Source organism: Phyllostomus hastatus, unplaced genomic scaffold (assembly GCF_019186645.2).
Source record: "Phyllostomus hastatus isolate PE091 unplaced genomic scaffold, TTU_PhHast_1.1 phas_contig_283, whole genome shotgun sequence".
Lineage (NCBI taxonomy): Eukaryota > Metazoa > Chordata > Mammalia > Chiroptera > Phyllostomidae > Phyllostomus > Phyllostomus hastatus.
The window spans coordinates 813,609-834,705 of NW_025333833.1; the positions used below are offsets into that span (position 1 = coordinate 813,609).

At 66.5% G+C, this 21,097-nt stretch overlaps 1 protein-coding gene across 1 annotated transcript in view; it reads right to left on the minus strand.

Moving 5' to 3' along the window:
* RGS5 (regulator of G protein signaling 5) overlaps nt 1–9,808 on the minus strand; it is a 30,444-nt gene extending 20,636 nt beyond the window's left edge. Inside the window, exon 1 of the mRNA XM_045838480.1 lies at nt 9,680–9,808. Coding sequence (XP_045694436.1) covers nt 9,680–9,723 — 44 coding nt within the window. The 5' untranslated portion in view covers nt 9,724–9,808. The remainder of the gene's footprint in view (nt 1–9,679) is intronic.
* Nucleotides 9,809–21,097: the final 11,289 nt, after the last annotated feature.

Below are 21,097 nucleotides of genomic sequence, written 5' to 3' on the forward strand. Positions count from 1 at the left end.
CACAATGATATTCAAGCAAGATTTGTCCACAGCCGCCTGTTCATGAACCCCTGTGCTCGGCGTCTCAGGGTTACGGCGATGTCCCTTGCCCTGGACACGCGTGGCACAGCTGCCCCCGGGGCACACACGTGTGAATCGTATGTTAGGCATTTCCTGGCAGAACCGGGCGGGACGCACCGATGGTGGGAAACACAGGCCACGACCCCGAGGAGCCCCACTGCACCTCGTGTGGCAGCAGGAGGACCGTGCGGTGGGGTGGCCGTCCCCCCCTCGCTGCCGGAGCCCTGGGCGTCCCCCCCCCCGGCCCTCACGTTACTGGGCTGCCATCGGTCCCTCCCACGGGAGTGTCTGGTCCCCAGGCCATGCAGGCAGCACCTGCTTTGTTCAGAGTTCCCGCCTGAACCCAGGGCCTGGCTTTGGCCCCAACGTGGCAGGTAGAACACGGTAGCCATCACCAACACCATCATCATCATCACCATCATCACCATCAGCATCACCACCACCATCATCATCATCACCATCATCACCACCACCATCATCAGCATCACCACCACCACCTCCATCATCATCATCACCATCATCACCAACACCATCATCACCACCACCACCATCATCATCATCACCACCACCATCACCATCATCACCATCATCAGCATCACCACCACCACCATCACCATCATCACCACCATCATCACCATAATCAGCATCACCACCATCACCACCACCATCACCATCACCACCACCACCATCATCACCACCATCATCACCACCACCACCATCACCATCATCACCATCATCATCACCATCATCACCATCACCATCACCACCACCACCACCACCATCATCATCACCATCATCACCACCACCACCATCACCATCATCACCATCACCACCACCATCACCACCACCACCATCATCACCACCACCACCATCACCATCATCACCATCAGCATCACCACCACCATCATCAGCATCACCACCACCACCATCACCACCATCATCATCATCACCATCATCATCACCATCACCACCATCACCATCATCACCACCACCACCATCATCAGCATCACCACCATCATCACCATCATCAGCATCACCACCATCACCATCATCACCATCATCACCACCATCACCATCATCACCATCAGCATCACCACCACCATCATCATCATCACCATCACCACCACCACCACCATCACCATCATCAGCATCACCACCACCACCTCTCCCTTAACGCCCAGCTTGTACCCGTCTATTGTAGTTGGTAGTCGTCCCCCTCAGCTTCTGGGACATTACTACTTAACGGCACCAAGGGTGAATGAATGAATTCTGCGCCTCCAGCTCTTGCTGATCAGCTGGGTGATCTCGGGGAGTTCCTTCAACTCCAAGCTGCCATTTTTCTACGTGACATGGCGACGGTACAGTTTCCACCTCGCCTCTGCACGCACGTGTGTACACGTGTGTGTGTGTGTGTGTGTGTGTGTGTGTGTACATGTTATGAGGCTGAAGGGGTAACGCACTAAAGAGCCGAGCCCAGCCCCTGGCCCACGGTGAGCAGTCTACCGTGTCCCCCTTCTCTTCCCACGCGGGCGTGTGCGTTCTCTTCCCCACCGACAGCGTCTCACTCGGGGATGTCGGCTAAGGGGTGTTTCTCGAAGGGACAGACACACAGACCAGGACGGACCCCAGCAGACGGTGCTCAGCAGGGGTCTGGAGTCCACGACCCTAAGCCTGGCGGGGAGCACGGCCCAGACACCCAGGGCCCGGAGCGCCACGCCGAGACCCCGCTGTGGCCCGGCAAGGCCCCGAGTCCCGCTGGCACGTCACCTGCCCTGAACTGCGATTTAAAACTAAAATGGCCCTGGCTGGTGCGGCTCAGGGGGCCGAGTGTTGGCCTGCGAACCAGAGTGTTGCTGGTTCGATTCCCAGTCAGGGCACGTGCTTGGGTTGCGGGCCAGGTCCCCAGTAAGGGCGAGTGAGAGGCAACCGCACATGGATGTTTCTCTCTCTCTCTCTTTCTCTCTTTCTCCCACCCTTCCCCCCGTCTAAAAATAAATAGATAACATCTTTAAAAACAAAAATAAAATAAAATAACAGAGCGAGGGAGAATGTTGTTTTTTCCGAGCACGGCCACGCCCCGGGCGGGGATTCCCACGGAAAGAAAGCCGCTTCCCAGGGTCCCGGGGCTGCCGCTGACCACTCATCCATCAGAGAGCTCCCGGGGGCGACGAAGGAGAGAGTCAGGGGTCAGGACAGGACAGGACGGAGGCATCTGGCCCCTGCGCCCTCCGGCCCCTGCGCCCTCCCGCCCCCGGCTTGTTCCGCACTGCTGGCAGCACTGCCGGACCCCGGCGGCCCCGCTGGGAGGCCAGACGGCCACCAGTGGGAGGACGGCCCTGCGGTCGGGGAAGACAGGAGGTGACGGGTCATTTATCCCGAGTTCCGCAGGCGGACGGGTCAGCGGGCGTTCCCACGGGAGCTTCTCGGGGCCCGGGCGGGGCCGGCCGCTGTGTGGCCTCATGTTGCTCGGCTCTCGGTCACGAGGGGGGACCCGAGACGCGGTTCCCTGTTGCTTGTTTGCGGTGCACGATGCGGAGGAAGGGAGGAGAGGTGGGGGGTAAAGGGTGCCGGAGGAGGAGGAGGGCGGGAAGAAGAACACAGTTCACCGAGACCTTCCTCCGCGTCCACGCGGACCGCGTCCCTTGGTCACACTGAGTCCCACGAGGCAGCGTGTCCCGTCCCGCCGTCCCGTGAACTTGGGTCACGGAGGCGCAGACCCGGCGCCGTGGCGCGCCGGGTAGACTGGTGCCTTTGTCAGACCCGCCGGCGGCTGGACCCAGAGCGACTGTCCCGTCCGGAGGGCGGACTGGACTTCAAACCAGCCCCGTGGCCCAGCCCAGCGTCTGGTGCCAGCACCTCGTTGGTCTCAAGACCCTCGTTTCCAAGGTCCACTTCTTGGTTCACACGCTTGTCTCTCCACTTGCTCTCTGAGACCCCAGTAAGGCCACCGCTGCCTGTCGGGCCTGGTGGGGGGGCGTGTTCCCCAAGGTCAAGGAGACCCTGCTCCTGGCCTCACCCGGCTCCCGCCTTCGAGAGGAGACAGGTGCCCCTTGTTCCGGGGCTGCGGCTCGGAGGTGGGGGGAGGGCCCCCCCGGAAGTTAGCACACCAGAACTCCGGGCGTGCAGCGGATGGTCCGACCTCGGGCCCGATGGGACATTTCCCTGCTTCTTCTCTGCTGAGACAGCGAGGCTGACAATGCCCAGCACGCGGGGGCTTAGCAGAGGACAAAGCTAGGTGACGGCAAATGCCCAGCCCAAGCTGAACCGGAGGGCCGCCGGGCAAGAAGGGGGGGTGTGAGCCGCGAGGAGGACGGGAAGATCTTCCTGTGAGAGGTCGCAGGACCCCGGAGGGTCCGCTGCCCGGGGGTGCTGCTGGGGTGCGGGAGGGGGCTGGGCCCCCAGGGCCAGGGGCGTGGGTGCTGCTCCCACCCAGCTCCTCAGGGGTCCTCCCCGAGCTGACGGAGAAGCCCACGTCTTCCGAGGACATTTTCTGGAAGTTCCGAAGGAGCGATCAAGGTCCCCGCCTCTGTCGCCAGGTGCTCTCAGCCGGTTCCTTCCCTTCCTCCTGGGGCAGCAGTGAGGTCTGCCCGGGGCACGCAGAGTCCGGAGCCGCAGCGCTGGGGCTCCCGGGCGGGGTGGCTCCTGGGTGCCAGGCGCCCAGTGGGGGGTCCGGGCTCAGGGTGGGGACACGGTCCAGGGACCTGCACATGGCTGCCCAGGGGCAGCAAGGGGACAGACAAGCGGGGTCTGCGGGCTGAGCAGCCCCCTGGACAGAGGAGGGTGGGTCCCACGGCCGACACCACCTCCCACCGCTCCCTGGGTGGCCGCTCCCAAAGGACCCCCCGGGTGGCCACGCCCTAGTCCTGGGACGCAGCTGCCTTAGGGGACGAAAGGGATCCTGCAGACATAGCCGGGGCCGTGACTGGTGGGCAGAGCCCTCGTCCACAGCGAGGGCCCATCCACCCGAAAACGATAACGTTTGCCCCCAGAGGAAAGCTCGCGGGACCCGTCTGGCTCCCGATTCAAACGCTCCAGCCACCGGGAGAGCTCGAGGAGGTCCGGACGCCGCCTCCCAGCTCCCGGCGGGAAAGAATCGTCCGTCTTTAGGAACGGGCGTGGTTTCTAACGCCTCCCGTACGCTTCTCGAAGAGTTGGCGTGGCTTCTCAAAGGAGGAGCCGCTGAGGGAGTTACGGGTGACATGGCAAAAGCATGGTGCCACCTCACAAATTCGTCGTCGTCACCGTCCCGGTCCTCCTCGCCCGAGGACTCGCTTCTCTGGGTTTCACAGGGAGGGAGGACGGGGGGGAGAGCCGAGGCCTGTGGCCTGCTGGGTGGCGCGCCCGGCCTGGGATCGAACCCGCACGCTGGGGTTTTTGTGGGATGGTTCTCCAGCCCACGGAGCCGTCTGGCCGGCCAGGGCTCCTCTGTACTGTTGACGACAGACTCGGGGGGGATGGGGAAGCCCAGGAAGAAATCAGCGCGACCACCGTTTCGTTGATTTCTGAGGCTCCTGCCTCGGGGGGAGCAGCGCCCTCGTTCGCAGATGGCGCCCAGAGAGGTGCGGAGACTTTCCCAAGCACACACAGCGAGGAGGAAGGGCCGGGGCAGGGGGCTGCCCCCCACTCCGAGGTCCCTCTTGCCCACCCCCTGGCTGCTGCTCCCGGGGCGGGGCAGGGGCAGAGGGCGGGCTGGACCCTCCGCCCTCCTCCCTCTGGGTTTCTCCAGCGCCCCGAAAGGTGTCATTGCAGGAGCTGCCGTCCGAGGCAGTGGGAAAGCCACCGTCCACCAGGGTTCCGAGCTCCGTGCCCGCCGGGGCTCTGCCTTTGCAGCGCCGCGCAGACCCCTGCTGCCTGAGAGCGGATTGGGGGCTTCCAGGAGGAAGACAGGGACCCGGAGTCTCTGGCCTCCAGCCACATCCTGGCTCCTGTGACGCGGGATCCTGACCCGAGGAGTTAAGGTCCAGGTCCCTGCGTCCAGGCCAGCAGGACGGACAGATGGACGCCATCAGAGCTGGCCCCTGGAGCCCGCCCTGTCCCCTGACATCATCCCTCCGTGACAGGGAGCGGGCCCGGCTGCAAAGGGAAAACAGACCAGGTCACCCGCCCAGGGTCCTCCCAACGCCAGGCGCTGGGCCCCAGCAGCTGTCTGCGCTGGACGCTGGCAGTCTGGCCCGGCCCAGACCCAGGGAGGAGGGGGAGGGGGTGGCGGCCGGCCAGAACCCGCAGCCAGACCCGGCCTGCGTGAGAGGGGGCAGCTCGGCTCTGTGACCACCCCCCCCCCCCCCCACGGCCGAGGGCCTCCCGCCCTCGGTGGCCGTCAGGCGTCCCCTGCGTGCCAAGGACAGTCCGTCCGTCTTCTTGGTAATTTAATGTTTAGGCCGAGGAGACACCAGTCTTTCCCCTGCATGAATCTCCTGAGTGGAGAGCGCCAGGAGTGGGGGGGAGGGGCACTGGAGGGTCTGCCGCGGTGCGGGGCCCGGGGCCGGAAATTCAGTGTGTCCCCCCCCCACCCCCGCTGGCCTGGAGAGGAGGCGGGGCCGCAGCCGGGACCCCCGCCCTCCTCCTGTCTGCAGCCGGCCGACCGCCGGCCCCTTCAGGAGCCGTCCCGAGCCCCGTGTGACTGCCAGGCACAGCTATCTCTGGACCACAAGCTCCCCAAGCCCCCAGGACCGCCCCTCACCTCCCCCCCACCGCCTTGCTTGCACTTTCACTCCCTCCCCGGGGGTCCCAGCGCCCAGGGCACTTCCCCCTGTTTCTCCGAACGGCGGGGGGGGGGGTGAGATTTTCCAGCGAGCTCTCGGGCTGCCCCCCGAGGGCCAGCACAGGGGTTCGAGCGGCCCAGAGACACAACCCACGCCGCTGCATCGGCGACGGGGGAACCGGGGGCATTCCTAGCGACCGCCCCGTTTTGTCACACGGCTGGCTCGCTGTCTCGGCATCTCAGAGCTGCGCCGGAACCTCTGCGGCCAGCTGTGTCTCGAGGCCCGGTTCCCCCACCGCGAGCTCCCGGAGGGTGTGACCCTACTACGCTCAGCCGCAGCTCTGCCTCCCGGCTCCTCGGACGGTCCGGGTCCGTCCTCCCTGAGCCACAGTCCCCACTCACTCCGCGCTCGCTCGGCGTTTCTCTCCGTGGACCCCGGCAGGGCTTGGGAGGAAGCAGGCTCCGTGGACCCCGGCAGACCCTGGAGGCTGGGCCCCTCCCTGGCTGAACGCCCCCCTCCGCCGACCCCCCACCCAGGCACCCAGGAAGAGGCCCTGCCTCCAGGCGCCGTCCCACCCTAAACCGCCCCGTGAGACCCACCTAAACCAGAGACGACGGGGGAGGGGGAGGGACCGGAACGGTCAGTAAAACACGGAACCAGAGTGTCCACGTCCCCACACGCTATGTGCAGCTCCCGAACACGCCGGCGTGCCCCCCGAGAGACGGCTGAGCCCGCGAGACTGTGGCCACACGCCCGCCCCCCTCCCAGCAGCAGGAATCAGACCCTCGCGGTGCAGGGGAGGGGAGGGGTCCGTGGCGCCCGATCCCCGCCCTGTGGCGAAGGAACTCTGTCCGCAGCTCAGCCCCCGCCGTCCCTCCCTGCCCCCGTCCGCAGGGACGGCGCACTGGGTATCGGGCCGTCACCCGAGGTGGACGAACACAACTGTCATCGCGCTGGCTGCCTGCTATTAGGGTGGCATTTTGGGGACCCTAATAATTACACTCTGTATGTCAGAATACTCTCATCTTTTCCCAAAGAGCGCTGTTCGCTTTAAAAATTAATCTCCCTCAGGGAAGCTCAAGAGGCTCCGGAAATAAAGTGAGTTTTCAGACGAAGTCTGACATTGCAGGTGGATTAGTCACCGGGCGAAGACAGGCCCCTCAGCTGACTCAGCCCCTGTCCCCGAGCTGCCTGGGCTGCCCCCCCAACAGGCTCCGCCCCCCCCACAGGCTCCGGTGGCGGCGGCCTGAGCCCTGGGCGGGGGGGCGGGGGGGCGCGGGGGGCGGCCGCTGCCGGCTCAGATGCCGGGATTATTGTTCTCTTTAAACACATAAAAACACGCGAGGTCAACTTTGCGTTTTCATCAGCAACCGTCTCGGAGATCTAAATAGACAGAGAAAGAACAGCTCCTATAAATACATCAAAGTGGACCTTGGTTAATGCCTCTTTGAACGCGGAGACGGAAATACTTCCTAAGATTAAAGCTCTCTGCAGACGAGCGGAATTTGCGTTCCCGTAAATCGGCCTCAGCTGGGCGTTCGGCGCAGGGCTGGGCCGCTTCAGGGCCACGACGAGTCCACTGCCGACTCTTCCCCGCTCCCCAACTTTTAGGGGGAATCAGCCAGGGGAAGTTCCCTCTCAGCGCATCTCTGGCTCCTCCCGGGCACCCGCTGCGTCTCCCTGTGTGTGAGCGTGAGGGGAGACCGGAGGGGGACGCCAGGGGGTCATTCACCCTGGGTTCACGTCGTGCCCCAGGAGACAGAGCCCCAGAGGGCGAGGGAGGCGGCCCGTGGGTGCAGACCGGAGCCCGGCCAGACCCAGCCTGCTCTCCCCGGCGCGTGTGTGTGGGACGCAGGGCTCGCCGTGAAATACAGGTTGCCCTGCAAAGCGTGTATGCGCGTGTCGTCCTAATTTACTTTATGCGGATGTTAGACACCTTGACCTAAGCACAGAGGCTCGCCGGGGCCCCTTAGCAGCCTGGAGAGAAGACAGGGAGGGGGTGTGGGGGGGAGAGGGGCGTGCGGACCCGGGGACGGGAGGTGGGGGACCGTTCCTCATGCAGGCTGCCAGCCCCGCCGCTCCCCGGCGCCTGTCCCCACAGCAGCCCCGCGGCAGCGCGGTGACCGGAAAGGGGCTCCATTTATGACGGGCACGGGGGGCGAGGGACGCACACAACCATGGCGGGCTCTGCCGCCTGCCGGGAGAGCGAGGGGTGCAGGAGCCCGGCGCGCCAACGGCCCCCCCTCAGGGGGAGCACGGCGTGCCCGTCACCGGCAGCTGCGTCCGGCGGCGTGAGCACTGGCTGCGGTAGAAGGTGCAAGAAGGGGCCGTGAGCGGTGATGGAGCCTCGTCTGTGAAACGCCGGGCGGGGGCAGGGATGGGAACGTCCCCGCCGTGTGTCTCGGGGACCGAGGTGCACAGCGCAGCAACACGAAAGCAACGTCAGCAGTGACGCCGAGCGGGTGACCGGCGCCGAGTGACCGTTTCCCGGCCGCCAGGGCCGAGCCACAGGCCGGTGTCACTGCACTGCAGAGGTGCCCGGTTCCCAGAGAACCAGGTGGCTCCGGCCACGACGGGCAAGGACGGAAAGATTTCGGGCAACAGGAGGGCAAAAGGCGCCCGTTCGAGTTGTGTGGGGTGTGGATTGTGGTTCTCAGAGCTGCACGCCTGGGGTGGGTGGGGGGGGACACCGTCGGGCACCGCCTCACCTCCAGGGGCACCTGGGCGCCGCTCGCCTGCCCGGGTCTCCCGCCCTCGGGCTTTCTGGGGAGTGAGGGCCAGGCCGAGAGCCCCCAGCAGGGACGCCTCCCCCACCCCAGGTGGGTCCGATGGCCAGTGTCGCTCCCTGGTCACAGTCCAGCCACTGCAGCCTAACAAGCTACTGTTCTGTGTCTTTTTAAAAACAGCCTTCGCTTCTGACAGCAGGGAGCGAGGGCGGGCTTTGTGTCCTGTCTGCGCATCCTCGGAGACAGACAACCCCCTTCGCTGTGGGGCCGTCTCTCTGAACACCCTTCGGGGGCTGTTTCTCGGGTGGAAGCCGCGGAGGAGGAGACCTGAGCCCTGAGCTGGGGACAGGAGGGGCCGCGGCTGCCCACCGACCGCATGGCCTCGTGGGGAGACAGCGCTGGGGCCTGGTGAGGGGGTCAGGGTATGAAGGCCGGCCCCCCTTGCCCTCCTGCAACCAGGGCTCGGCCCAAACTCAGCCGAACCCCTTCCTCAGAGACACCAGGGAGCCCCTCCTCCCGTGTGTCAGCTGGGGTCGCCGGGGTGAACTCCTCACCAGCCGGGCCGGGTCCCCGTGGCGTGGCCCGCCTAGGACGGCGCCCCCCCCGCCCGCCCCGGCCCAGAACAGCACCCAGCTGCAGGGGAGCTGGGCCTCCAGGGCGTGTCCGCTGCCCTGAGAGGAACTGGTGGCCGACAAACCGACAAACCGCTCCTGCCCCAGGGCCTTGCTCTGCCCTACAACCGGCTGCTTCCTCCCCGCGGGGTCGAGGGGCACCGAGCAGCGAGACGCCCTGTGCCTCCTGTGGGCCCACCTTCCTCCCTCCCCGCTGGCGTTCACGCAGGACCCGCAGGCGCCGGACGGGTCCCCCGAGTTCCCTGTCCAGCCGGCGACCCTCCCGACCGGCCTGCAGCCCACGGGCTGGGCTCCATTTCACAGACCGGAACACCGAGGCGCCAGAGCGGGTGTCTGGGCTGTGGCAGCTGCTCGGGGTGCCGTGGGGTGCGGGGGTGCCCCGCCGCCTCCGCCTCCCGGCCCGGCTCTGCAAACCCCCCGCAGTGGTGCACACGGGGGGATCCGACTGCCCCACCGCAACCCAGCCTCCCCCAACCCTGCTTCCTGGCCCAGTGGGGTGCCCTCCCGGGGTGGACAGACGCCCCTCTGCAGCCGCAGCCGCAGCCATGAGGGCTCTCACCTCTCCAGGCAGGAGTGGGGCAAGGCTGCTAGGCCTTTGCACATGTTGGCGGCTGGCTCTTCGGCTGGGAGCACGGGGTCTGAGCTGAGCGAGTCTCTCTGGGAACGGAACTGGGCACTGACCAGGGCCGGCCGGCTGCGGGCTATAAGCAGGCCCTGCCCTGCCGCCGCGGGGGCTGGCGGCCAATCCCAAGCCCGGGGAGCTGGGGGGGGGGGGGGTGGGGGAGGGGGGCAGCCTGCACTGAGGGGGAGGCTGCATTCCTTCCAGGCCAGCAGGCGCCTGGGGCTCTGCCGGCTCCACCGGGGCGGCCACTGCTAATCCAGGGCAGGGCCCTTGGGTCCCCTGGGGCCAGGAGCCCACCTGGGGCCGGGGCTCTGCCAGGAGGCCGCTGAGATGCTTCCACGGGGGCCCCCAGGGCCCCAGACTCCGGGTTTCCAGGGGATGAATCACAGTGTGTTTGGACGGATGTACCGACACTTGGAAACGGTGTTGTCACTTTCACCGTATGACCCTTCCACCCCGGGATCATTAAGAAATGCAGGGTGGGGGGGGGGTTGTCACTGTAGCTCACTTTCAAAAAGTGTCAGTTTTACAGTAAGACTTTCTTCACTGTAATTGAATGAGGTCTGGAAATGTCAAATTCTGTTGAAATTTGCTCTCTGTTAGTTTTTTGGTAAACATTCCTTCTATGCTTGGGAGAATGTGCATTTTCTTTTTGGTAGAGACGGGCAAGGTCCCACACACCTGGAGCTGTTATGATTATTGATTATACGCAAATCTTCTCCGTGCCTTCCTGTCCATCAGTGAGTGACAGACACAGTTCAGTGTTCTCAGCAGGAGATGGACTTTTCAGAATCCCCTAGTCACCAGCCGTATTTGCTCCGTGGACTCTGAAGCTTTGCTGTCGGATGCCCACACAGCCTTTGTGCCTCTTCGTGGAGTGGCTTTTAGGAACCTGTGTATCAGGCCTGCGATGGTCTCTTCCAGCGAATTTTGCTCTAAAACCTTTCCTGTCCGAGGTTACCATTTCTGCCTCACCTTTGTTTTGATTAGTAGAGGCCTTCACCCATCATTTCTGGGTCTTTCTTACATTAAAAAACGTATCTCCATGTTTCAAATCCAATAGTCTCCCTTCCTTACCAACTGGTGATCGGTAATATCTGTGGGTATCTCCTTACCATCCTATGTCGTGTGGACATTTTCCCCTTTTTCTAAGCACTGAGCTTATCCGTGCCTTCCTATCAGGCTGGACTCATTCGGTAGTTACACACTCCAGTATTTTAACAGCTACCCAGAGATTTTTAATACGCGTATTCAGTTAAAGTCTAAGCGTCTCTTAAATAACTCTCTGCTCTCCTCAAGTAAATCAACAACCCGAGCCCCCACACACCCCTCCTTCTGCCACCGGGATCTTCTATTCTTGTCCGGCCGAAGTTCTTGTCCGGCTGAGGAGAAACGCCCGCGGCACAGCCGGTCGCTGCTTCTCTGCTAGGTAGTCAGTCGGTCACAGTGGCCGGGCTTGTCCCCGACGTTTCCACCCGCAGCTACTTTGTGTCTCCCGCTTTGTTTTCTCCCTTCATCTTCCTCCTGGGTTTAGTGTTTCTGTCAGCGCGGGTCTGTGGGTGTGGACTTCCCGGATCCTGGTGTTTCTTAAGGAAAAAAAAAAAAGGGAGGCTGGTTTGGGAGTCTTGGTTGTGGAATCTGGTTCCTTTCCACCGAGCACGTTGAGGGTGCGATGTTTACGCCTCTGGCGTCTGTTACCGATGGTGCTGCCCGGCCCCGAAGCCTGCCAGCCTGGCTGCGGGCCCGCGAGGTCCGCCGGGGGGGCCCCGAGGGGTTCCCTCCGTGTCCAGCAGACACTGAGGACGGTCCACGCGGGGGTCCCAGGCTGTCCGCGGTGCCAGACGCCGCCCGCCGTGCTCTGCCCGCGGCCGCACTGCCCGGGGTCTCTGCTGTCTGGGCGGCCGGCTTCCTCCCGGGGGGGGCGAGGTCCGGTGTCACCCCCCCCACCTTGGGGTGTTTCCGTCCCGCTCAGTCCCCGGGGAACGCTGGGAAGGACAGTCTGAACGCTGTTCTGCCCGCCCGCGGACTCTGGGTCCGGCTGTGGTGGCTCTTCCGTGGACCCCTAACACAGGTGTTTCCTTTCTAGAAATTCTAGGGGCTACACATTGAACTTCCAGGATTCCTACTGGCCCCGTCGGGGTAACTGTCCTTGTTCCGGTTTTATGAACCTAATGTGCTGCTTCATTGCCTCCACATTTTTTTTTTTTTTACATTCAATACATCTTTTTCCCATCACAGCTGACAGGTGCACAGCCCGGGAGTCAGACAGCCGCGCACCTGGCACAGCGGTCTCCCCGATGTTCGCGGTGCTCACCCGGCACCGACCCCGTTTACACAGGGTCACCGACCGAATCCCCTGTGCCTCAGGCCCAACACTGCCCGTCTGGGCTCCTCCCTCCCTCCACCTTCTCCACGCAGCCCCCGGCCCCTCCTCCCCCCGCCAACCACCAGCCTGGTCTCTGCGTTCGTTCGAGAGTCCGTTCTCTCTCGTGGGTTCACGCAGTTGCCCCTTGGGTCCCACCGACACGTGAAACCACACGGTGTTCGCCCCCGTCCGTCCGACCTACTCGCCGAGCGTGACACCGCCCAGGTCCATCTGTGCCGTCGGAAACGGTCAGCGCTCGTCCTGCTCACGGCCGAGGACCGCTCCCCTGTGACCCTGCACCCCGTCTGTACCCGGCTGTCCGCGGGGGGCCCTGGGGCCGTGTCCACGGCTTGGCTGCCGCTCCTCACGCCGCAGTGAGCGCACACGGGGTGCCTCCGTCTTTCCGAGTCAGGGTTTTGAGTGTCTTGGGGCGAAGACACCAGCCACGGAATCGCTGCGTCCTGACACTTTTAAAAGCACGTGCCTGTGCCCTGCGGGCTGCCCGGCCCCCCCAGCAGGGCGGTGGGACCTCGTGGCCCCGAGGGCAGACGGGAGGCCGCCCTGCCGCCGGCCGTGACGCTGAGCGGACCCTGCGTTGTGGCAGCCGTGCTTTTCGAGGAGCGGAACCTGACGGGGCGGGGCCCGCGCTGCGTTCACACCCGGGGGGCACTCACCGACGGTTCGCCGCCGGGACGGCCTCTCGCTGGTTCTCTGGTTTGTCTTCCCCGACGCCGAACCTGCTCCGGGTCTCTGACCCCGGCCTGGGGCCCCGTGGTTTGCACGGGTTCCCCTGAGCGTGTCCTGGGTGTCACCGATGGCGTGGTGGCCCGGTGTCGGGGTTCGCGCCAGGTGTGCACTGGGGACTTGGCGGGAGCTGGAGGTGGGCGGCGGGACGGAGAGTCTGACTTGGGCCCGAGCGCCGGCCCGGCAGCCCCACGGGACGGAGATGCGAGGTTCCGCACTGAGGTGGGGGGGGAGGGGGAGGGGGAGGGGAGCAGACTCGGTTCCGGCCTGACTCCCGCCAGCTGACCGCGGGAGCCACCTGGAGACGACAGAGAACCCCACCCGCGGGAACCCGCGAGTGAGTGGGGTGCGGGCAGGTGTGGCCAGGGGTGGGCGGCTCTCTCCGGGAGGTGGGAGTGCCCAGGAGAGCGCAATGGCGGGGCGGCGGGCTGAGGTTCGGGGTGGGGGGGGGGTGGGGGTGTGTGGCCCCGCCCGAGACCGGGTGGAAGGTCGAAGGCGGACGACAACTGGAGGGGACTGTGGGGTGACGGGCACAGAGGACGGGGCGGGGCGGTGGCTTCGGGCTTCCCCACGGAGCCGAGGAAGGCCCGGAGGCCTGGAGACAGGCTCGGTCGCTCTTCCCGCCCGGTGCCAGGAGGGCCGGGCCCGGCCTCCCCGTTTTGTTCAGTCGGCAAAGGTTTCTCTGTCAGGGACACCCCCGCCCCCCAAACAGGGCTCCGCGGCCGGGCCGGACGACGCCCGAGGACATTCCGCGGGCCCCGCCGGTGCGTGCCAGACCAGGTGTCGGGGCAGCCGGCCCCCACTCCGTGGATCTGCCTCAGGCGGGCGCGGACAACAAGGAGCCCCCCCCCCCGTACCCCGAGTGTCTGAAGGGAACGGACCGAGAGCACAGCCCGGTGACAGCCGCTTCCCCGGTGCCATCACCCCGATGCGCGTCTGTCCTGAGGTCAGCAGGCTGCTCTGGGGGCGCCTCCCCCCCCGGAGAACAGTGTCCTCCCCGATAAATCGTTTCTGTGGCAAGAACACGCTGTGAGTCCATGTTCCCGCCACAGCCATCACCAGCCCAGTGCCGGGGGCGTTTCAGAGACACGACCTGTCTCGGTCGTGCGGAGCCAAGGGCCTCGGGGTGGCTGCCCTGCCCCGTGGCCGGGCCCGGCCGGGCCTGGCGCTGCTGGGCTCCAGCCTGCGCAGGTGCCACCCCCAACCCCGGCCCAGGTGAGGGGGTGGCTGGACGCCGCCCACCCCCCGCCACGTCTAATGTGCCGGCTCAGATTCCAGCGACCCCAGCGACCTGCCTCGCTGTAAACCCGTGGTGTGGCCTCCGCATCCTGAGGTTGCCTAGGGGACAGGACGAGGCTTGGGGCCCCGGAGCACGTGGGACGGGAGGCTTGCGTCGGTAACTCTCGGCTTCTGACCACGGACGTGAGACCGTCAAACGAGGGGCCGTCCGTCCCAGCGCTGCGGCTTCGCCCCAGGGGCCACCGTGGAGAGAGTCAGACGGGAGCCCCAGCCGAGTGTCACCCCTCTTCTCGGCCACGGGCTCCTGTGCGGAGCACGACCTCCTGTGAGACGTGAGGGTCGGGCCCCCGCGGCCCCCACTGGGTCTGCAGGCGGCCCGGCTGTCCTGGGCACCACAGTGCCGCTGACCTCAGCACCCAGACTGGGACACATGCACGCACACACACGCACACATACACACACACACACGCGCCCCTGAGGTCACCGACCGCCCGCCCCCCCCCCCACGCCCCTGCCCCCCCATCTTTGTGGACCAGCCACTTCCCTTGTCTTCCCCCGCCCGCACCCCCCGCTGCTTCCCGGCGTCACAGAAACCGAACTGCCCCTCCGACTGGGGGGGCTTCTTCCCACTGTTGTCTGTGTGTTCACAGCCCGCAGCTTCTGGGGCAGCAGGTGGTTTGGTCCCCTCTTTGCACCGTCGCTCGGAGACTGGGGGCGTCCCTGCCCCCCAGGGGGACCCTCCCGCCGAGCCCCGCGTCCCCTGGTAGGACGCGGCCCGCCCTCCTGCGTCCCCATGTGGACGGACGGATGGACGGACGGACGGGGAGCTGGTTCTGAGCGGAAGGCCCGCCGTGCCCAGCTTTTCACACGGCTGAAACGAGCCTCCCTGGGCGCCTCGGCCCGTGCGGCCACAGGGTCTGACTTACCCCGAGCGCAGGAGACGCAGCTCCCCAGGCCCCGCCGCCCCGTCTGACCCGAGTGACAACCGCGGCTGTGGGCCCTGGGTCTCGGGGACCCGGAGGCAGCGAGCGTGACCGCAGGCAGGGCCGCACGGGGGAGACGGGGGTTGGGGAGAGGGGCCGGCATGAACGCGGAGGGCGTCTGTCTGCGCAGACTTCCTGGGAAGCCGGGGGCGGGGGGTCCTCGGGGGCTGGTGACGCCTCGGCCGCTCTGGTTCCTGCTCCTGGCTCCCCTGGGACCATGCCCGGGTGGACCGGCCCCCCCACCACACACTGTCCTTCATCCCGGCTGTCAGCGCTGGGACGTTGGGACCGAGGGGGGGGCAGTTGATGTGTACCCCCAAAGACCTTTCCCGCTCACTTCCGAGATGCTTTGTCTCACGGCCACGGACTCGCTCAGGATTGTGCCCAGACCAGAAACCCCCCCCCTGCCCCCACTCCCTCCGTTCAGCTCCTCAGACCCGAGCCCTCCCTGTCCGGCACCCGTCCCCCCCGCCCATCGCCCAAGCAGTCCCGTGAAGATGATGTGGGACCTCGTGACACCGCCCCCAGGAAGCCCTCCCTGAGTGGCTTTCCCAGGAAAACCGCTGTGAGACGCCCCGATCGCCACCCTTCCTCCCTGCACGTAAGCACAGCTTTCCTTGGGGCACGTTCCACTGTATACGTGTGTGTGTGTGCGTCTCTCCAAAAATACCAGGAGTCCAGCCGTGCGTATTTATTTTAAGCCACACGAACCACGGAGTCACTCTGTCTGAGACCTCTCCACGTGGATTCGCATCATCTGGGCCCTTCTCTGGAAAGTCTGTGCGTGGTTGCCGTGACGCGGGCCGACGCCGTGTGTTCGAGGGGCCGCGGTGTGCGGGGTGGGGGTGTGGGGGAGGGACGGCGCCCGGGGGTGGGCCGTGGGCTTCAGCCCGAGCCCGTCCCTCGCCGGCCGGGGGACCTTGGGCGAGGAGGCCTCTGGTGTCTCTGGCGTCAGCCCGTGTGTCTACAGAACGCACGCAGTGGGTCCACAGGCCCGAGCTTTGGGCTTCAGGGGGGCGTTGAACACGCTCACCCGTGCGAGTGAAGCGCCCCCCCGCCCGCCGTAAGCACGCGGTGCGAGGGGTCGGTGGGGAGACAGGTGGCAGGTGGGAACCGGGGCGTGCGGGTCACGGGGAGCGGGTCGGGGCGTGCCCAGAGAAGGACCAGTCGGGGACGTGCGGGTGAGGGGGGCCTCCAGGGGCAGGACAGGGACCCCGGGCCGGACGCAGTCAGATCCGCCCCCAGGGCCGGGGGTGGGGGCAGCAGAGGGGGGTGCAGACGGGTTCCGCCCCCCGCCTGGGCCCTGCACCCCCTTCCCGCGGGAACCTCTGGGGGGCCTGGAGCGCGGTGAACGGCCTGTGCGAATGGACCCCAGTTTTCCGCCCGAGCACAGAGCCGTCTCGCGCCCCTGACGCGGGCGCAGGCTCCTGCCCTCGGGCTGCGCGTTCTACGTCCTCGCTCTCCACGGTCGGGCGCGGGGGAGGTTTGCTGTTCCACGGAGGCGCCGGCGCGGGGGACCCTGTGAGAAGGCGTCCTGCTGGGGGGGCGGTTTCCCAGGACGGGTGATGCCGTCGCCGGCGGGACGGCAGGGTTGTTCTTCCCTCACGACACGGCGGCGCAGTTACCTCTCGGACCCTGGTCCGGCGAGGAGGGTCCCTCAGCCGCACCCCTGCCTCCCACACACCCCCTCCCCCCACTGGGCTCGGGGACCGGCTTCCGACCAGTTTAGAACATCATCAGCCCCCATTCAGATCGGACACCCGAGGACCACCCCAGCGGCGGCGCCCTGGGCTCCGCCAAACCGTCTCCGGCCCCGTCTACGTGCTGCTGTGGTCGCAGAGCTCTCACTGCAGCCGGGGCACGTGGGTTCTTGCATGTCTGTAAAGCTGTAAGAATCCCGTCCCGGGACAACACCCCTCCCCCGCGGGACCTCCTCGCCTGTCGTCGCAGCCCCGCGGGCGCCGCGTGGCTCCCGGGGAGACGGAGACCAACACCTGTTCGCCCGTTGACCCTGTTCCCTCCGCCCGGGCCCACCCAGGGTCGGCCAGGTTGGCTCTCCCCGTCGGCCGCCCCCCGGCTTCTCGGCGTCTCCCGCGCGGTCACCCCCGGGGGCTGTGACGCAGGGCGAGTCCTCCCCATCTCTGCGCCCCGCCTGTCTCCCCCCCCCCGTGGGAGGGAAGGGGGTTGCGGCTCTGAACGTCTACAACTGAAGAGTCGGAAGAAGGGAGACGTGCACTTCGGCGCGTTTGTCCCTGGGCCACGTGCCGGTCCCGGCGGTCTGGTCTCGGGCGGCGCAGGCAGAGCAGCGATAAGATCTCCCTCTTTATTAGATCTGGGGGAGGCCGGCCGCCCCGGCAGGCGCCGAGCCCGCCCGTAATGTGGTTAGAGAGCGTCCCTGCGCCCTGTCCCTAGCCGTGTCCCTGCGCCGTGTCCCCGTGCGGCGCCCTGGGGCCCGAGGCGGACGGCGGCCAGGCCTGCGGATCAAAGGCTCCTGTGGTTCGTCTCCCCCACTCCCTGTCATGACAGCTGACACCCCTCAGGCGGCCCGGAGCCCAGATGGCGCTCGGTGGCTGTGCAGCACGAGGGGACAGACGACCCGCCAGGCTCTGCCGTGTCCTGTGGTGAACCACGGGGGGTGGGGGGGGGCAGGGAAGAGCGTCGGCTGCTCTGGTCCCGGGTGAGCCGGCCCTGGGAGGGACTGGAGACTCAGAGGGGCGGACGGCCTCTGCTCCGGGCCGGGCGAGAGGGGCCCCGGAGGGTCCGGAACGGGCGTCTCCCCGCGCACATGCCACTCAGTGCGCACGAGCCCTTTGGTCCCGTCCCCATGGGCGGCGCTGGGCGCCTCTCCCCTCTGTGGGCTCCTGGGGAGCGGGAGATTAGGGGGAGGAGACCCAGCCCCGTGGACGGCTGGTCAGCACAGCACAAACGCAGGGCTGGTCGGCAGGGCCGGGGTGGGGGTGGTGGCTGGGCCTGGGCCGACCTGGGGCATCCGCAGGTCGGGTGCGGCGGGCAGAGCAGGGTCTGCTGCACTCGCTGGACGGGGGCGAGGAAGCAGCCCACCTGCGCCAGGGGGGGCCGCCTGCCTGTCTGCTTGCTCAGGAGGGCGGAGGGCGGGGGGCCTGCCCCTCCCTCGACGTGAAGTCAGGAGAGCGCTGCAGAGGCGGCCAACCCCCCCCCCCCCCCCCCCGAGTGCCTGCTCCCTCTCCCGGGAGGGACCTGGGGTGTGACGGCAGGCCGTGCAGGGGCGTGAGGATTAAAGGGGCCAAGGTCAGAGGGCGCCCGTGGGTGCTATGTGTCCTGCTTTGCCCTCCCCGCTTGGGACACGCGTCCCGGTCGGCGGGCACGGCCCCGCCGCAGCCCCCAGAGGCACCAGCGGGTCTCGGCGACCCGGCGCCAAGCCCCCAGGGGCCCCCTGGGCTTTCCCGTCCAGCCCCGAGTCGCCCAGAGATGTGGCTCAGCCGCGGGTGCGGGGACAGCCGCCGGCCGGTGGAACCAGTGCTCTGCCGGGGGCGGGGGGGGTGGAGGCCAGAGACGCCTGCTACGGATTCACCCGGTGGAGACGACCGGGCGGCTGTGAAATGCCACCCGTGGGCGTGTGGAGCAGCTGGGGACAAGTGTGTTGGGGACGACTGTGCTCAGGGCAGTGAGCGGCCTGGGGGCGTCCGTGCGTCTCGGGGACCTTGTCTCCTCTGCCCCACCCCCCTGCAGTCCTCGGCGGCGGTGGGGGGGGGGACAGCACTATAGCCCCGACGGGGACCCAGCGCCTTGTCCCTACGGGCCACCTAACCCAGGGCCGCCTCCCCTCGGGCCACCGGCTGGGGGCGGCTGCGGCGGGAATGGGGACCCTCGCTGCAGCTGGCGCGGGGGCGGGCCCCCAGGGTCTGCTCCTCGGACAGGAAGGGCTGTTTCCTGCCCACCTCGCCACGCCGACGCCCTGCCCACAGACCTTGACAAATGGAAACTATTGTTTGTGCTAGAGAAGAGCCAGCTCCAGCACGGCCGGTGGGGCAGGAATGCACCCCAGGGGCCGGCGGGGAGCAGAGGCATGAGCAGTGCCCAGGGTTCCCAGGCCCTTGAATTTACAACCTGACAAGTCCGCCCATAAAAGGGAAAAAATCCGGGCACACGAGTGGCAGACGGTTTCTGCCCGGGGCCTGGGCGCGAGCGAGGGGGGTTCCAGGAGGGCGAGGTGCGGGCATTTCTGGGCGTGTCGCCGGCCCGCCCGTCTCTTCTGGGGGGGGGGGAAGCCCAGGGAGACAGAGGCACCGTGGGAGCAGCAGGGCCACCCCTCGCTCACCGTTGGACGCTGGGGGTCTCCGGGAGGGAAGTCCACTCGTGCACGCTGTCTAGTGATAGAGTTTTGATATTTTCCCCCTCAAATTACATTTCTGTTGGCCACCGCACTCCATGAATTAACAGGCTCTCCCTCTGAGGAGGGGGCTCCCCGGTGGAGTCGGGTTTGAGAAAAGGACCCCAGGACAAGCAAGAGAAGCTGTGTCCTGTCTCCAAGGTGCTCACAAACACACCCAAACGTTCCTCTGAGCACTTTCCACGGTTAAAGCAATGGAACTGCCCCGGCTGCTGTGGCTCAGTGGACTGAGCATCGGCCTGCAAACCAAAGGGTCACCGGTTCGGTTCCCAGTCAGGGCACATGCCTGGGTTGTGGGCCAGGTCCCCAGTAGGGGGCGCACAAGAGACAACCACAGAACAATGTTTCTCTCCCACTCTTTCTCCCTCCCTTCCCCTCTCTCTAAAAATAGATAGATAAGTATAGATAGATGATAGACAAGTATAATAAATAAAATATTTTTAAAGTGATAAAACTACAATGGAGAAAATAAGAACAAGGGAAAATTGCCCCCATCCCCCTCACTCTAACTCCCTGCGGCCATGCCTGCCTCAGTTTCCCCCGTGCACCCCCTTCCTTTTCCCACGGATCCCTGACCGTGTCCGGGCCCAGGGCTCGTCCTCGGCTGCTTCGCCCGCTCTGCGTCCACCTCCGGAGCGGCGTCCGCGGGTGTCCACCCTCGGGCTGGCGGTGTCGGGTCCCGGCTGCCCCGAGACCCCGTCCCCCCGCGCAGCCGCCAGCAACCACACAGACGTCCTCCGGCTCCACACTTCGGTCGTCCTGAGAATCCCACACAGCTGGAACCGTACGGCACGTCACCTTCCGAGATCAGCCTCCCCCGCCCAGAGACGCACCTGGGCTGCCGTGTGCTGACGCCCCCTCCCCCGCGTCGAGGTCGGAGCCCCGTTGTCCACACGGCGCCCGCAGAAAGGCGTGCAGACGGCCGTCCACGTTTGGGGGTCACGGAGAAAGCTGCCGTGAACATCCCCACACGCGTGTGTGTCGTGTGGACACTCACTGGTCGCTTTGGGGTACGCGCCCAGCGGCGTGAAGGCGGGCGGCGCGTCTGCGTGTTCGGTTTTTGGAGAGACCCCCACGCCGTCCACCTCCCACCTGCGCCGCACTCAGGGGGCAGCTGGTTTCTCCGCGTCCTCACCAACGCCGAGGGCCCCTGTCCCCTCGGTCCGGGCCTCGCCGGTGCCCGCACACGGCATCTCGCGGTGGGGTCTTCGCTCCGCGGGCGACGGCGAGCAGGGATTCCGGCGGGAGTCCGCCCCCTGCGAACGCCGGCCGCTCAGGGGCCGCCTCCCCGCGTCTCCTGCCCACTTCCCCGCCGTGTGGTCTGTCCTGCGGCTGCCGGCCTGTGGCTCTTCTTCGTCGGACCCGCGGTGGCAAATGTCTTCTCCGCCTGTAGCTGGCCCGTGCGCCCCCTCACGGGTCACGGGCACCGCGAGAGCGAAACCCCCCACCCGCCTGGGTGTGTCCCGACAGTGCTCGGCGGGCTTGCCCGAGGTCGCGCCGCTCGCCCCCAGGTAGCCTCTCACGGCCTTTCCCGCAGGAAACACAGACTCCAGTCGCCTGCCGTGTCCCCAGGTGCGCCTGCCTGAGAACACCCGATTCTGCCCGGTCCCGCTGACCCTCCACCGGGGTCGGCGCTGATCCGAGACCCCCGTTCA